General features: G+C 42.2%; 1 protein-coding gene and 1 long non-coding RNA gene across 2 annotated transcripts; one reads left to right on the forward strand and one right to left on the reverse strand.

Annotated features, from left to right (window-relative positions):
- The first annotated feature begins 5,677 nt into the window (after window positions 1-5,677).
- On the forward strand, window positions 5,678-8,693 carry LOC129635987 (uncharacterized). Its single transcript, XR_008706576.1, has 2 exons — window positions 5,678-6,016; window positions 8,407-8,693. It is a non-coding gene; the product is annotated as an uncharacterized LOC129635987 (long non-coding RNA).
- Window positions 8,694-9,534: 841 nt separating this feature from the next.
- Window positions 9,535-16,598, reverse strand: LOC129635901 (serpin B3-like). The gene is made up of 8 exons (XM_055559127.1): window positions 16,559-16,598; window positions 15,359-15,548; window positions 14,716-14,772; window positions 13,332-13,460; window positions 12,892-13,009; window positions 11,571-11,713; window positions 11,125-11,280; window positions 9,535-10,462 (listed from the first exon to the last, which is right to left on the reverse strand). The coding sequence occupies exons 2-8, from the start codon at window positions 15,521-15,523 to the stop codon at window positions 10,058-10,060; spliced, it is 1,173 nt and encodes a 390-aa protein (XP_055415102.1). The 5' UTR covers window positions 15,524-15,548; window positions 16,559-16,598; the 3' UTR covers window positions 9,535-10,057.
- Window positions 16,599-17,616: the final 1,018 nt, after the last annotated feature.

The raw sequence follows: 17,616 nt of genomic DNA on the forward strand, positions 1-17,616 counted from the left end.
TGAAAGCATATGACAAAATTTTTGAAGAGATTATAGTTGAAAATTTCCCCAACATGGAAAAGGAAATCAAGACAATCAAGTCCAAGAGGCACAAAGAGTCCCATACAGGATAAACCCAAGGAGAAACATGCCAAGACACATTGTAATCAAACTAACAAAGATTAAACACTGAGAAGATTAAAGGCAGCAAGGGAAAAGCAACAAGTAACATACAAGGGAAACCCCACACATTGAACAGCTGATCTTTCAGCAGAAACTCTACAGGGTGGAAGGGAATGGCAGGATATATTTAAAGTACTGAAAGGGAAAAATCTACAACCAAGATTACTGTACCCAGCAAGGATCTCATTCAAAATTGATGGAGAACTAAAAAGCTTTTCAGACAAGAAAAAGTTAAGAGACTTCAGTACCATCCAACCAGCTTTACAACAAATGTTAAAGGGACTTATATAATCAAGAAATACAAGAGAAGAAAAAAAATCTACAAAATCAACCCCAAACAATTAAGAAAATGGCAAAAGGAGCATATATATTAATCATTACTTTAAATGTAAATGGATTAAATGCTCTAACCAAAAGACACAGACTGGCTGAATGGATACAAAAACAAGACCCATATATATGCTGTCTACAAGAAACCCACTTCAGACTTAAACACACATATAGACTGCAAGTGAGAGGACAGAAAAATATATTCCATGCAAATGGGAAGCAAAAGAAAGCTGGAGTAACAATCCTACATCAGATAAAACAGACCTTAAAATAAAGAAGATTACAAGAGATAAGGAAGGGCATTACCTAATGATCAAGGGGTTAGTCCAAGAGGAAGACATAACAATTGTAAATCTCTGTGCACCCAACATAGGAGCACCTCAATACATAAGACAAACACTAACAGACATAAAAGGAGAAATTGACAGTAACACAATAATAGTAGGAGACTTTAACACCCCACTCACTCTAATGGACAGATCATCAAAACAGAAAATTAATAAGGAAACACAAGTCTTAAGTGATAACATTAGATGAAATGGATCTCATTGATATCTTCAGGACATTCCATACAAATGCAGAAGAATACACCTTCTTCTCAAGTGCACATGGAACATTCTCCAGGATAGACCACATCTAGGGTCTCAAATCAAACCTCAGTAAATTTAAGAAAATTGAAATCATATCAAGCATCTTCTCCGACCACAATGCTAAGAGTCTAGATATCTATTACAAGGAAAAAAAAAAAAAACAAAAAACTAAGAAACCCAAACACATGGAGATTAAACAATACATTTCTAAATAACCAACAGGTTACTGAAGAAATCAAAAGGGAAGTCAAAAAGTTTCTAGAAAGAAATGACAGTGAAAACACAACAACTCAAAACCTATGTGATGCAGCAAAAGCAGTGCTCAGAGGGAAGCTGATAGCGATACAACCCTACCTCAAGAAACAAGAAAAACATCGACCAGACAACCTAACTTTACACCTAGAACAACTGAAAAAGAAGAACAAAACCCCCCAAAATTAGTAAAAGGAAACAACCATAAAGATCTGAGCAGAAATAAATGAAAAAGAAATGAAAGAAAGAATTGTGAAGATGAATAAAACTAAAAGCTGGTTCTTTGAGAAGATAACCAAAATTGACAAGCCTTTAGCCAGACTCATCAAAAAAGAGAGAAGAATCAAATCAACAAAATTAGAAATGAAAAAGGAGTTTACAACAGATGAGGCAGAAACACAAAGGATTAGAAGAGACTACTATGAACAACTATATGGCTATAAATAATGGATAACCTGGAAGAAATGGACAGATTCTTAGAAAAGTTCAACCTTCCAAGACTGAACCAGGAAGAAATAGAAATTATGAACAATCCAATGAGAAGACACTGAAATTGAAGCTGTGATCAATTCACAAAATTGATTCAAAATCTCCCAAAAAACTCCCCAAAAACAAAAGCCCAGGACCAGATGGCTTCACAGGAGAATTCTATCAAACATTTAGAGAAGAGCTAATGCCTATCCTTTTAAAACTCTTTCAAAAAATTGTGGAGGAAGGAACACTTCCAAACTCATTCTACGAGGCCACCATGACCCTGATACCAAAACTAGACAAAGACAACACACAAAGAGAAAATCACAGACCAATATCACTGATAAACGTAGATGCAAAACTCCTCAGCAAAATTTTAGCAAACAGAATTCAGCAACACATCAAAAAGCTTGTACACCATGATCAAGTTGGGTTTATTCCAGGGATGCAAGGATTCTTCAATATATACAAATCAATCAATGTGATACTTCAATTAACACATTGAAAGACAAAAACCGTATGATAATCACAAAAGATGCAGGAAAAACCTTTGACAAAATTCAGCACCATTTATGATTAAAATTCTTAAAAATATGGGCATAGAAGGAACCTGTGTCAACATAGTAAAGGCCATATATGATAAGCCTACAGCAAACTTTATTCTCAGTGATGAAAAACTGAAAGCATTCTCCCTAAGATCAGGAACAAGACAAGGGTGTCCACTTTCACCACTATTATTCAACATCGTTCTGGAATTCCTAGCTCCATCAATCAGAGAAGACAAAGAAATAAAAGGAATCCAGATTGGAAAAGAAGAAGTAAAGCTCTCACTGTTTGCAGATGAGATGATACTATACATATAAAACCGTAAAGATAGTATCAGAAAATTACTAGAGCTAATCAGTGAATTTAACAAGGTTGCAGGATACAAAATCAACACACAGAAATCACTTGCATTTCTATATACTAACAATAAAAAATCAGAAAGAGAAATTAAGGAATCAACCCCATTCACCATTGCCACAAAAAGATTTAAATATCTAGGAATAAACTTACTTAAGCAGAAAAAAGCACTGTACACAGAAAATTATAAGACACTGTTGAAAGAAATGAAAGATGACATAAACAGATGGATAGATATTCCATGCTCCTGGGTAGGAAGAATCAATCTTGTGAAAATGAGCATGCTACCAAACACAATCTACAGATTCAGTGTGATCCCTATCAAATTACCAGTGACATTTTTCACAGAACTAGAACAAAAAATTTCACAGTTCATATGGAAAAACAAAAGAACCCGAATAGCCAAAGCAGTCTTGAGAAAGAAGAATGGAGCTGGAGGAATCAACCTTCCTGACTTCAGATTATACTGCAAAGCTACAGTCATCAAGACTTGCTCAAACTCATGTCCATTGAGTCGGTGATGCCATCCATTCATCTCATCCTCAGTCATCCCCTTCTCCTCCTGCCCCCAATCGCTCCCAGCATCAGGGTCTTTTCAAATGAGTCAGCTCTTTGCATCAGGTGGCCAAAGTATTGGAGTTTCAGCTTCAACATCAGTCCTTCCAATGAACACAAGGACTGATCTCCTTTAGGATGGGCTGGTTGGATCTCCTTGCAGTCTAAGGGACTCTCAAGAGTCTTCTCCAACACATCAAAAACATCAATTCTTCGGCGCTCAGCTTCTTGATAGTCCAACTCTCACATCCATACATGACTACTGGAAAAACCATAGTCTTGACTAGATGGACCTTTGTTGACAAAGTAATGTCTCTGCTTTTTAATATGCCATCTAGGTTGGTCACAACTTTCCTTCCAAGGAGTAAGCGTCTTTTAATTCCATGGCTGCAATCACCATCTGCAGTGATTTTGGAGCCTCCCCCAAATAAAGTCAGCCACTGTTTCCCCGTCTATTTGCCATGAAGTGATGGGACTGGATGCCATGATCTTAGTTTTCTGAATGTTGAGCTTTAAGTCAACTCTTTCACTCTCCTCTTTCACTTTCATCAAGAGGCTCTTTAGTTCTTCTTCCCTTTCTGCCATAAGGGTGGTGTCATCTGCATATATGAGGTTATTGATATTTCTCCTGGCAGTATAATTAAGATTCACCAAGTCTCTAGTTAAATATGCACCCTGTGATAACCCACATGCTGTGCTGAAGGAGACATATTTGAGGAGGTGAATTCCAGAACTGTTGACCATGACAGTAGAAAAAATATGTATATTAAAGAAGGGAAATAAAGGTTTACACAATGGAATATCCAGCAGCTGTGAATGTAAATAGGCTTCCCTAGTGGCTCAGACGGCAAAGACTTGGTCTGCAATGTGAAAGGTTTGATCCTTCGGTTGGGAAGATCCCCTGGAGAAGGAAAGGGCAAAAATTAATCTGAACATAATTGTTCATTTATCTTCATAAATGTAATGAACATAAATGTTTCAGATATTCATGTGCCAAAGAGGATACATCCTCAAACAGAGTGTCCAGTGATGAAAAAGCATGTTGCAAAGTGATGAGTAGTTATCATTTTGTTTGTGGGTGGGAAAGAGGGACAGTTGATCACTGAAATGTAATTCTGAGAACGTAGGTGACCTGCTTGCTGGAGGAATGTAGGGATGGGCTGGGTGCTATATAACGCCTATTGTGATAGATGATTTGCATTGAGAATCATCTGCTTTACATGTGGTTTGTCTACAGAAACACCGAGACACTGACAGTGTCTGTGCTTTGTCTTCCAGGCTGAGGCTAACCCAGGTGGGAGCGGATTCCTCGTGTGCCCCTCTATCCACTGTAGTCTAACCAATCACACCTCTGAAACTTTCCTTCTGGAGCCCAACAGTGGCGTCCTCATCGCCTCCTGATGGGTTCCCTCTCAGTCTTTACAGTGAATTTTCTGAAAGACTCGTCCCTTGTTGAGTCCTCCTTTTTGGAATCCTATCTTCAGCTGTCCTCCACACCTCTGATCTTCTGTCTCAAATTCACTTTCTGTGGCCACCCTTAGCATTAGTCCCTCAGTCATGTCCGACTCTTTGCCACCCCATGGACTGTGGCCCCCAAGGCTTCCGTGTTCATGGGGTTCTCCAGGCAAGAATACTGGAGTGGGTTGCCATGCCCTTCTCCCGGGGATCTTCCCTATCCAAGGATGGAACCTGGGTCTCCTGCATTGCAGGTGGGTTCTTTACCATCAGAGCCACCAGGGAAGCCACCAGGTTTCTGCATTGCCTGGGGATGGACCTCAGGCACTCTCTGTGTTTTGCCTGGTGCTCATCCACCCCAGCAGCAGCTTCCGACGAGGATCCCTGGCCCACTTCTCTCAGCTCCATGCCCTTCTCTTCCCTCCCTCCCACTCTGTTCTCCATCCTCTCCACAGCTCCCATCTCCAGAACCATTCCTACAGCCCTTCCTTTCATTAGTTTTGGATTGACATTTAGCATTCTAATGGATTATTATAGCTTAATGAAGGACTGATTAATTCCTTGAAAGTGAAAAGAAAGTGAAGTCGCTCAGTCGTGTCCGACTCTTTGCGACCTCATGGACTGTAGCCTACCAGGCTCCTCTGTCCCTGGGATTTTCCAGTCAAGAGTACTGGAGTGGGTTGCCCTTTTAGGTAAAATTTTATTGTATAGCTTCTCGCCTTATTAGAAATATGACACTTCCTGCTGCCTCAGCTTTTATGGGTCTCTGCTAATGTTTCACTAGGATGAGTGTATGTTTGGAAGAGAAAGAGCCTTTTCTTTGTGCATCAGCTAGGAACCACTGACTGCTGGCCTCTCAGATTTGGACAAAGGCTCTTGATTGCATTTGAATGTAGGGATGGTTACATGATGTGTTTAATCATCGTAGTTTTATGGCTTCCTAGTGATTCATTGTGCAGAGAAAGGGTTCTCAGCTATTTTCTAGGATTTGGCCCTGGGCTTAGTGAAGGGTGTGGACCACGGTGGTAGAAGCAGGGACTAAGCGACAAGGGAGGTTTGCAAGGCTCCTTTACAGTAGGTGACAATTGACTTCCTGAATCTCATCCCATGAGCCAGAATCGGAAACCATGACAGCACCGTGCATTTCCCTCTTCATGGCTTCTGGAAGCAGCCTCTGTGTTCCTGGAAATGATGCTGCTTTAGCACATATCTCACCAGGACCTCCAGGGACAGCCGTCAGCACCACCTTCAGTTTCTCAGTGATCCAAGCAGGATAGCATCAACTCCCATAGACTCCAGTAAGTACCTATTGTTGCACAAGGAATGCCTGACTCTAACTCGTTGCAGTGATTTCCTCCCTGTGTGTGATGGTCACTTGGCAGAACATCCGAATTATCTGTACTTCCTGTAAAAGATGTATTGCTCAAATCCAAAGAATTTCCATGAATTTTGATTTGTAATATTATTTCATTTGTATGTATGTGATTGTTTGAACATATTTTTTAAAATTGCTGACATACTTGAGTTTTGCTCTAGCTAATTAAGGCATCCAGCAGTTTGGGCAGGGGAGTGTGAGGGGCTCCCTTCTGCTCTCAAGCAGCATGTCGGATTCCTAGGACCCATGCGGCAGTGTACCTGAAACTGAGGCTTAAAACCACTGGCACTCATTCTCCCTCTCTTCTGAATGCCTGGGGCCTGAAATCAATGTGTTCTCAGCACACACTTCCTCTGAAGGCTCCAGAGGAGAAAGCTTTGCCTCTTGCAGGCTCGGTGGTCCCTAGAGTTCCTGGGCTTGAGCGTCTGTCTTTACGTGACTCTTCTCTGAATGTCTCTTCTCTTGTTCTGAGGATCCTAGTCATTGAGTTAGGGTCCACCCTGAGTCAGTATGATCTTGTGTTAAGTAGTTATGTCTGTGACTTATTTCCCAATAAGGTCACAACCTATGATTAGGCATGAATTGTCTTATGTGGAAGGGGAACGTTTTCTTCAATCCAGTACAATCAGCCATCCTATAAGCCAAACTAAAAAGTTTTATGAGTTTGGAGAGAAGTCATGGAAGTAATTTTGGTGTGTATTATTCGATTAATGCATAAAATGTATTTTTAACAGCCTGGTCATAAACATTTTTTCCTGTGGTAGATAGACTCTTCATCTGGCGGTGGTGGTGGTTTAGTCACTAAGTTCTGACTCTTGTGACCCCATGCACTGTAGCCTGCCAGGCTCTTCTGTCCATGGGATTTTCCAGGTAAGAATACTGGAGTGGGCTGCCATTTCCTTCTCCAACTCTTCATTTAGTTTATCTCTAGAAATGTTTAATGATTCTTAAAAAGAATGAAATTATGCCATTAGCAGCAACATGAATGGAGCTAGAGATTATCGCATTGGGTGAAGTAAGTCAGACAAAGGAGGAGAAATATTGTACAACAGCTCATATGCAGAACCTAAAAGAGACAATACAAATAAACTTATTTACAAAACAGAAACAGACTCAGGGACTTGGAGAAGGAACTTAGGGCCCCAGGCGGGAAGGTGTGGGAAGGGATAGTCAGAGAGTTTGGGAGAGAGGTACGCACTACCACATCTAAAATGGATAAACATCTGACTATTGCTTGGTAGCACAGAACCTCTGCTCACTGTTACCTGGCAGCCTGGATGGGAGGGGGGTTTGGGGGAGAATGGAAACATGTGTACGTGTGGCTGAGTCCCTTCACCGTTCTCCTGAATCTATCACAACGTTGTTTATTGGTTATACCACAATACAAAATAAAAAGTTTTAAAAAATATTATTTTAATTTAAAAACTGCTATTAACAAAGTTCAATATTCTATGTTAGATGCAGAACAAGTGTTTAAGAGTCTACAACTTTATCTTAAATGAAAAAGCACAGAAAATTATACTTGAAAGTGTTAGGTGCTCAGTCGTGTCTGACTCTTGCAACCCCGTGAACTGTAGGTCGCCAGGCTCCTCTGTCCATGGCATTTCTCAGGCAGGAAGACTGGAGTGGGTACCATTCCCTTCTCCAGGGGCTCTTCTCCATCCAGGGATCGATCCCGAGGCTCCCGCATTGCGGGCAGATTCTTCACCGTCTGAACCTCCAGGGAAGCCCTAATTAAGCTCGGATTCATCTGACTAACAGATGATATTGGAGTAAAATATTAGCTTTCATGTTTAGTAATCATTTATCTTTTTTAGGTGTTTTTTGTTTTTATCTCCCATGATCATATTGCTCTAAGTGTTTCAAAGGTCTCTTTTGTATTGAGATGTAAGTAAATTTACTCTTTAAAAGATTGTCACATAGAAAAATGACATAACACGCACTTTTTCTGTTCAGCTGCTTTTTTGCACAGCGTATGTGTAGGAGTTTTGTCTATGTCGCTGTAGGAATCAGAGATTTCTGTTCTTTTGTTTCTATAAAAGTTCCGGAAAAAAAAAAAAAGAAAGTTCCGATAGAAGTTTGAGGCTTTGCCAGCTTTTCAGCCATTATGAATAAAATATCAATGAACATTTGTATGCTAGTCCTTTTGTGATGCTGGTATTCACATCTCTTGGGTAAAATCAAGTCATGGAATTACTAGATTGTCTGGTCAGTATACATTTGACTTTACAAGAAAGTATCAATATGGGTACCTTGCACACTTGAGAAAAACTTTCTCTAGAAGGACATTGCTCAACCATGGAGATTTTTAAGTTTTCAGGAGGAACATCACCCAGATAGCAGTGTTAGGACACCCTAGCCTCCTGTCCCCCAAGAAATCAAGAAGGAGACAACTCTTCTTGAACAAAAACAGCTCAGAAAGAAGAAATGGTGATGATGTGACGCGGCCGAGGTATCAGAGTGAGCTGGGATGGTGATCACTTTGCAGAAAATAAGTGGGTCAGATCCACACGTTGTCCACCTTCTTCTTGCTTAGTGCTACAGGTCAATTATATCTTAATAAAGATGGAAAAATTAAAATTACAAGACTGTTTTCCAAAGTGGTTGCAGTTTTTGTATCCCTACCAGATGTATAGGAGAGTTCTGACTGATCCACGTTCTCTCCACATGGGGTTTGAACAGCCTTTTTAGCTTTGGCCAACCCAATGGGGACCAGGTGGTATCCTGGGGAGAGGTATTTTGTGTGAACATGAGATTCTTTATTAAACTTCTATCATCTTTATTTTTATTTTTTAAACCACATAAAATATTTTCACTATGTTCCATTCAAAAATAACCTTATTGATGTATGACTGATGTAGAAAGCGCTGTACATGTTTAACGTATACAACTTCGTGAGTTTTGAGATGAGAATACATCTGTGAAACCATGACCCCAGTCTGTGTAGTAAACATGTCTGTCACCTCCAAAAGACTCCTCCTGGCCTAAGGAGAGCTATGTTTTAGGAAATAGAAACTGCTAATGCTTGACATTTAAGTATTTGACTATTTCAGGGTCAGGTGCAGGCCTGCCCTTCTTCTCACTATTTACTCCCCCAGTCTGAGCCCATTCTTGCCTTCAGCTATGATTACCACAGTTCTCTCAGTAACTCTATTATCTGTCTATTCCTGGTATTGTCTTCCTCATCTAAGTAGAGATTCAGTTCGTATTCCATCTCTGAGTTCTGGACTCTTATATTTAAGTTCTTAACACGAGTTATAAAGCCTTTCACACTCTGGTAACAGTCCACCTCTTCAACCTCGTCATGCTCTACTATTTTGAATTTTTATATATGATAAAATCTTTCTAAATTACCTTTTCTATGTGTGGTGGTTCACTTATACTTTGTTGATAAGAAAAAAAAGGAAAAGCAATGAACGACATGAATAAATCATTGTTTTATTGATAATGTATTTCACAAAATCAAAAACTTTAGACATGTAAGTGTCCCACATACCACCTAAATTCAAAGAAATGTGAGTGCCTAGGTGAAGAGTATATATGATTTACAGTGTATATTTTTTAGTATATGTAATTTTTTAATAAGAGCGATGATATTTGAGGCTTAGTAGAAGATAGAGTATAGAAAATAATCTTTTTTTATTAATGTATTTTAAGTGGAGGCTAATTAGTTTACAATATTGTGGTGATTTTTGCCATACATTGACATGAATCAGCTAATCTTTTAAAATATATTGAACATTTTGTGCAAAGAGGAGTTATCACAGAGAGATAGAGTCAGTTTACATGTTTGTAGAAGGAGAGCGATAGACAGACGTCCTATTCAGACTTCCACCAGTACATGCACAGTGGTGACTGTGAGATTGGAAAGGAAAAAGAATCCAAGGGCACCTGTTGCACCAGCATTCAAGCTCCGGGAACAGCTCTCTGAATGTCCCCGAGTGTGGCCGCTGCCCAAGGACGTCTAAGGGGAAGAGACTCGGCCACCGAAGAGGATGCTGTTGGTCTTGATGTGCTTGATGAGGAACAGGAAAGGGTGATCGCAGCGGAAACTCTCTCGAAACGGTAATGATGTGACACCAACACCCACACCGGTAGCAGCCGCGGCCTCTGTGCCCTCTTCGGTCACCTCCACAAAGGACTTGTGGACGACCGTCGACACCGCCAGATCACGTCTCCCGGTCATGCCCGAGAAGTTGGCGACCCTGTCATTGAAGGCGTCCACCATCCCCAGGGCTCGCAGTGTGGGCACGAGTTTGTAGCTCTCTTCCACTTTAAACCGAGGCAGGTATAAGTCCACTTCTTGCTTCCCCATATTCTGTGGGCTCGTCCATGCTATTAACTTCTCAGCAGTGAGCTGGTCTTCAAGCTGTAACAGTGGAAAAGGAACAACTGTCAGGATTCTCATGGTCATGGAGCCCACCTAACCTTGGATTGAAATGTCTGGAAAACCTTTAACAGTAAACATGAATACAGTAGATTCAGTTTATTAGATTTTCTCTGAGGAGAAAAAATAACAGTCCTGAATATATATCATATGATCAAATAAATGTTTTTATACATTTATAACTTTGCTCTTTTTATGTATGTATGTACACACTATATACGCATATATAGAAGTGTCTATACCAGTATATAGATGTGTTATATAAACATGCACACAGAAATGAAACAACATGTGTTTCATGTGAAGATCATGTCTGACTCTTTTTGTGACCCCATGGTCTGCATCCCTCCAGGCTCCTCTGTCCATGGATTTCCCAGGCAGAAGTACTGGAGAGGGTTGTCATTTCCTCCTGCAGGGGATCTTCCTGACCCAGGGATTGAACCTGTGTCTCCTGTGGCTCACACATTGCAGGCGGATTCTTTACCATTGAGCCACTGATGTTTAAGATATTGATGTTATTATTATTATTATTATTTTGTTCTATGATGCCAGCCAGTACCACCAATCTATGAGCAGCCCACATAAGCACTGAATCACGGGAAATGTGAGCAATGGCATGGAGCACTGTGAATACCAGGTTTTACCTCCTGCAGACCGTCTACTTCATTGGGCAGCAGCACCATCATGCTTAGCTCTTCGCCTTTGTACGGGATTTCCAGGATCTTGGCTTGCACGTCCTCCAGTGACACGAACTGGAAACTATTGGTTTGTTTCATCATCTGCACAGGTTTGCTTGTTTCCTGCAATAAATTCATGTGCAAAAGAATGCCAAGTGAGCATTAGTCCAGGAAAAAAGATAATATTGAGATACCAAACACAGCCTCCTAAGAGACGATCTGGGAAATTTGTGTCTTAGAGATAAGAGTTTCTTCAAGGAATCCCAAGTAAATAAAGTTTAAAAAAAGGACAAGAAAATAAGCCTTGACAAATTCTATCTTCTATACACAGTCATATACTAATTACTATGTATTTAAATTTCACAGTGCATGTGTAGCTACACTTTGTTATATACATAAATTACAGACAATACCTTGTTCAGCCAAAATTTTTCCTCTGCAGTATGTTCTTCCTTAAATTTCTGGTTCCACTGCCCTTTGAAATAGACGGCATTCACCAGAACCAGAACAGTAGAGCTGTTGAGAGAGTCTTTGGGAAATAGGTCCTTGATTCTTTCTGCAAAGACAGAAAATCAAAGGTCTGTCATGAAAGGCACAAGTGGTTTATCTGTCAGATGCTTTGAAAGTTACAAGTGATGGTTAAATAGTCACACAAGTCAGCCCATGAGGGACTCCATGCCCAGCGGTTCACCAGGTGAGGCTTTGCTCACGGCCCCAGCCTGATGGAGTCGCCCTCATGCAGACGCCCCTGCTCCTGAGTCTGTGTGTGTGGGGACATCAGTCATTTCACAAGGAATCCTGATGAACTGATTTCTGATATTTAAGATGCCATGATATTTCTATGATATTTAAGATGCCATGCTGTGCTAAGCCTCTTCAGTCTGTGAGCCCACGGACTGCAGCGCACCAGGCTCCTCTGTCCATGGGACCCTCTAGGCCAGAATACTGGAGTGGGTTGCCGTGCCCTCCTCCAGGGGCTCTTCCTTACCCAAGAATTCTGGGTCATCAATTCTGACAATACCTTGTTCATCATAACTGATGAACAGGTCATCAATTCTGAAGAACTGATTTCAGTTGACCTTTACTGGTCCGTTTTCTTCCTTCCCTTTCCTCCCTTCCTGTTCCCTCAATAGCTTTGTCTCTTGTTTCCGTTCCCTGTCTTCTTCTTCATTCTGTACACTGAGTTGCTGTAGGTTAAGCCTATGTTTCGGAAGGGAGGTAGGATACGGTTCATGGGATGGAGACGTTGTCCAGCCCCTCCCTGGGTGGGGAGGACACTGTGACAATCCTGTGGGAGGGGGACGTGGGCCAGGAACCTTCTCCTGCAGGTGGTCATTTCTGCAAGAAGGATGGTTTAACGGAGAGCGACTTGTTTCCCAGTTAAGAAAGCAAAAGTGGACTCCTCATATTTTCTCTTAGGGATTATAATCCAGAAGTTAAGCCTTTAATTTAAAGAACAACTTATGAATCAACCTGAAGCCTGAGCAGAGACTTGGGATCCACACAGATACTGTCATCCAGACTCAGCTGTGCCTGCAGGGGGCTGGTCCTGGGAGCACCCCCACCGGTTTCTCTCCACACTGACGTGGACCGTCCACCCCCTGCAGGGCCTCCCCACCCTCTGCCATCTCGTCTCACCTTTGCTCCTGACAGCCCAGTCAGGGTCCAGCACTGTGTTCACACACAGCGGGGATTCAGTAGTGACTTTTAATGAGTGAGTCTCTCATAACCTACCATTGGTTTGTCTCTCCACCCAGGAATTGATCATCTTTCGACTTTCCTCTGCAGCATTTTTAAAATCAGCAGATTCCACACTGGCTAGATAAAATTTCTGAACATTATCCATGTATTCCTATGACATGAGCAGGAAGAAAGCAGGAATGAAAAGTAATTTATCAGTCAGTATGTAGGTATTCCCAAATTAAATTAAATGTGTTAAATCCTGATCAAGCAGAGTTCACAAGCCAATCCCTCACCCCCCCTCACTGGTGTGCTATCAGCCTCTGGACACTCCAGCAGGTGCGGTTGTAGTTGGGGAGCCCGGCGCCCCTGGGAGTAATGCCCCCGTGTGGGTCCCCAGGCTCTTCTGCACCTCCCCCCACCACCACCCATTAGGAGATGGGGCCCGAGGACCCAGGATGCAGACCAAAGGCGTGACAGACCAGGAAACTCACCTGGAGAAACCGAAACTCCTTTTCTCCGTAGAGCCTGTTGGCGACACTCAGCTCATAGGCCTCAGTGGATTTCTTTAATTCCGTCAGAAGCTTTTGAAAGTGATGATGAACATTTCCTGGCTTTTCAACCTTCAAACACCAAAAAGTGAGCGCATTGGATTCTCTGTCAATGTAAACTCTACACCCCCAGTGTCTGTTGGATCCCTGTCTAGAGGGTGGTATCCCCAGTGATGATGGTTGTTGTTATTTCCTCTAATTGGTGTGTTTTACTGGATATAGCCTTCCTGATCTTTATAGTCGGTCTCCTAGGCAATTCTTTCTTCCTGCTCAAACACATCCCACTCTTTTCTCTTTTGAACTACCCATGCAGCACCATTCCTCCACTGCACTGCATCTTAGCTGTCTGCAAAGGTTAGGGTAAACTTCTCAGCTAAAGTTAAGCTTCTTGAGGGCCAGACCCCCAGTGGGTCTCTGACAGTCATCAGCTGTGTGAGAAAGTGAACTGTTATACTCCTGGTGGGATTGTCTTCTAAGACCTGTTGGCTCTGCCCTACGGCTCTTCGTGCTGATGGCCGCACGTCTCAGTGTGGGAGCCGTGTGTGTCTGGGACACTGCCAGCAGCTGTACACCAGCATCTCGAAGTCTTTGGCTGGATTCACATGATGACAAGAGAGTGCAGAGGGCTAAGTAGCTTCTCCAAGGAGACACAGCCAGGTTTTCAACCCAGGCTTGTCTCAGTCCAGAACCTTAACCTTGCTACCTGAGAGTTTTGGACTATTCTATAAACAATAGCTCTCAGTTAATCACTTTCTATAATATATTTTGATGCCTACCAATTGGTCTTCATAATATGAACTAACATCATGATTTAACAGTATCCAATTATAATATTAATATTACGAGTTAATACTATGCAATGCTAGAAACATGTTATAAATAGTATAATTATTATTTTGCTATAATAACCATAATAAAATACGTAATATACATCAGAGTTTTCATTTTCCTGGCACTGCTATTCTCTTTCACATGGATTAGCATGTATTGCAGCAGACATTTTATTATCCCCAGTTAACTGGGATGAAGTCACTGTGGCTCAGAGCAGTTGTATTCTCCACATTTGTCATTCCTGAACAACAGAGCCCAATTTGAAGCCCCTTTGGGTTTCCGAGCCCTTCCCGTGAAGCACATGCTACTCTCCTCTCAGGATAACAAAGACGTGAAGTACATATATGTAACGCGACATGAGCAACAACTCTGTCCGCTGGATTTCACTTGAGATGTCCTCTAAAAATGGACTTTCCCCACTTTGCCTGAAATTCCCAGTTTAAACTGTGACCCTCTAGGATACGTGATCCTCTAAATCTGGTGCCCTGTGACTCACGTGATCTTTTGCGGCTCCTCCTCTTGTGTTCTCTGCGATTTTATTGAAGTGAAGGACCTGGAGGAGACAGATAGTGGGGCAAAGACGTGTCACCTGATATGTCTGTGTGCATCACAGCCAACCAAAAAGAAAGAAAAGAGTCAGGAAGAAGAAAGGAAAGAAAATGCAAACCAAGTACCAAACCAAACAAAAACCCCCAAAGCATAAGGAACAAAGAAAAGAAGAAAGAAATATTCAGTGCAAACACTTGCTTCTTAAAAAACACAGTCTGTGTGTGAAAAACACAAAGTTGGTTGAGCGCTGTCCACTTTAAAGAACTGTGTCTCGTTTTTCATTCATCGTTGAGGAAACATGTAAAGGTGTCCCCCGTGGATTTTAGTCAGGGCCTCACTTTTACTGAAGTCTTCCATTAAATCCTCACCTCTGGTTGTTGGGCAGTTGTAGGGGTTCATCCCAGCCCCCAGAGGAAGTCCAGGCACAGGAGGCAGGTGGGGAGCCCTGCCCCCATAACTCTGTGCCCACCCAGTCGTGGGGCTGCTTGAGCTTGCCGTGGGACTCGGGGACAGCCAGACCTGTGGTCATCCGCACACCAGCCAGCAGACAACCCATGCAAACCTGTGAGGGAAAGGCAGCTGCCACCTACCTTCTGCATTTGTGATGCGGTGTTTTCTCGGGCCCCTAAGTAAGTCATGGCTAAGGCTGACGAGATACTGAAAGGCGACAGGAAGATGTTTTCCTTCTCTGATTTTCTGATCTCGTGGAACAGATCGATTGCAAGGTGGATGATTGCTTCACCGAGGGAACTCATGGTGGTCGGATGTGGTCTGGAAGTCCTGGAAGAGCATCAGATGCAGTTTATAATCACTCTAGTGAAGGAAGGTAGTCTGTAGTGAGAATTTCTAAAAGAAATGCCTTATGTGTGGGTTGTGGATTTCTGGCAAGTATGATTTTTCCTTTGTATACATTTAGTAATTAGAAGACTTGAAATAGGAATACTGGAGTGGGTTGCTATGCCTTCCTCCAGGGGATCTTCCCCACCCAGGGACTGAACCCACATCTCTTACAGCTCCTGGATTGGTAGACTTGTTCTTTACCTCTAGGGCCACCTGGGAAGCCTTATTTATAGAAAACGTTTCTTAAATATAATAGAAACTTTATGTTATACATTTCATGATTGAGAGATGTACCGGTATCCATCTCATAATTAGACGACTATTGAAATTAGTATTTAAAGAATGTTTTTCGAAGAAGTAATAGAGTATCTTTACTGTTTCTTCCTTACTGACTGTACAAGAGTGGGTAAAAAGTGCTTTACAACAGAGGTTTTGTTGTTGTTGTTCAGTTGCTAAGTCGTGTTCAACTCTTTGCACTCCATGGACAAGCTCCTCTGTCCTCCACTACCTCCCAGAGGTTGTTCAAATTCATATTCATTGAGTCCGTGATGCTGTATAAGCATCCCATCCACTGCTGCCCCCTTTTCTTTTTCCTTTCAATTTTTCCCAGCCTCCAGGTCTTTCCCAGTGAATTTATAACAGATTCAAAGGCAAAACTGATGTGGTAACATACAGCCCTCTCCCATCAGGTACCTCCGTGCCTTACTTGAAGGATCTGTGGATGCTGGACAGCCTACCCCTGATACACGTACTCCCGAAGGAACGTGGGTTTTCTTTTAGAAATAAGTAAATTACCTATGGACTAAATCAGGAGAAAAAGTTCTGTGGCAGAATATGTAAAATACCATCATACCCACATGAAACATTTAACACACGCACGATAAGACATCACATTCATTTATTTTCAGAAAGGACTCCTGAGTTAGGGCAGAGCTGCTGGAAGCACTTACCTGTGTTCCTGGAGGAAGCAGAGGTGGGCAGGCAGCCTGCAAGCCTGTGTGCCGGGCGTGCTCAGCCCTGAATATATACCTCTACCAGCCGCCACCCGTGCCTCAAGGCAGCTGGTATTTCAAGATCAACTTCTGATTTCTTCACCAGTTATCTTCAACTTCATGAGGAAGAAGTCTTTATGAGTCAAGACAAGATTATTGACCAACTCCTGTAGGTCCTTCCCTTCTGCAGAAGAAATTGTGCCCTACCATCCGTGGCTCATGGGAAACGCATGTATGTGCCTCTCCGACACCTATGAGAGTACACTTGTGTGGCAGCTTCTTCACGTGCCCTGAGGAACTAGGCCCAGCCAGAAATAAGCCTTAAAAATCTTTCTTCTCTTGTTAATACATGTTGACTCGTGTTTAAGACCACTTCTAACCCAAACAATCGAAACGCTGACATTTTTTAAGTTCTGAAAAGGCTGTTTCTTTAAAAATATTTTGTATGCCCGGGAAAATAGCTCAATGTCTCAGCTGAAGAGAGATTGGCCAACTGTGTCAGCTGCAGGTGGAGACCAGGCGCGATGTGCCTCCCCTCAGGCTGGGCCCTGGCGCGGTCCTCCCCGTGACCCCATTGTCCTCGTGGTTAATCCCAGCTGTGCCCTGGTTGCTAAGCTCAGAGGGCAGCTCATTTTCCAGCAGACTCCCTTGCTCTCAGTGAGAAGAACAACGGATACAAATATGACCCATTTTAAGGGCAGTTTTCTAATGTTTTTGTACGAAGATTTCTCAGAAAAGTAAATAGCTTGAGCTCCAGAACTACAACATTTCTCCATCATCCTGATCTGCAGCACATCCACTTCCGATTCATGTCCAGAACAACAGAGTCAAATGTCTGTAAGAAAAAAAGAGGAAAAAATGTGTTCTTTGAATGGCATGGCTGAGTCTCATCACTGGAGTCTCATCTCTTCAAGCATCTGGCGCTCCTGTAATAGAATAATATTAACCACTGCTGACTATTCACTGAGGGGGTTTTCTATTCACCCATTTTCCTCTTTGGTACCTTGTTTAGGTCG

Source organism: Bubalus kerabau, chromosome 21, assembly GCF_029407905.1.
Source record: "Bubalus kerabau isolate K-KA32 ecotype Philippines breed swamp buffalo chromosome 21, PCC_UOA_SB_1v2, whole genome shotgun sequence".
Lineage (NCBI taxonomy): Eukaryota > Metazoa > Chordata > Mammalia > Artiodactyla > Bovidae > Bubalus > Bubalus kerabau.

Bases quoted from the DNA above. Each gene is read 5' to 3' on its own strand.
- LOC129635901 (XM_055559127.1), bottom strand. From the start codon at position 15,523: ATGAGTTCCCTCGGTGAAGCAATCATCCACCTTGCAATCGATCTGTTC. The intron at 14,773-15,358 runs GTAGGTGGCAGC...TGTCTCCTCCAG, and splicing joins CCGCATCACAAATGCAGAAG to GTCCTTCACTTCAATAAAAT. The intron at 11,714-12,891 runs GTAGGTTATGAG...CTGTCTTTGCAG, and splicing joins GGTGGAGAGACAAACCAATG to AAAGAATCAAGGACCTATTT.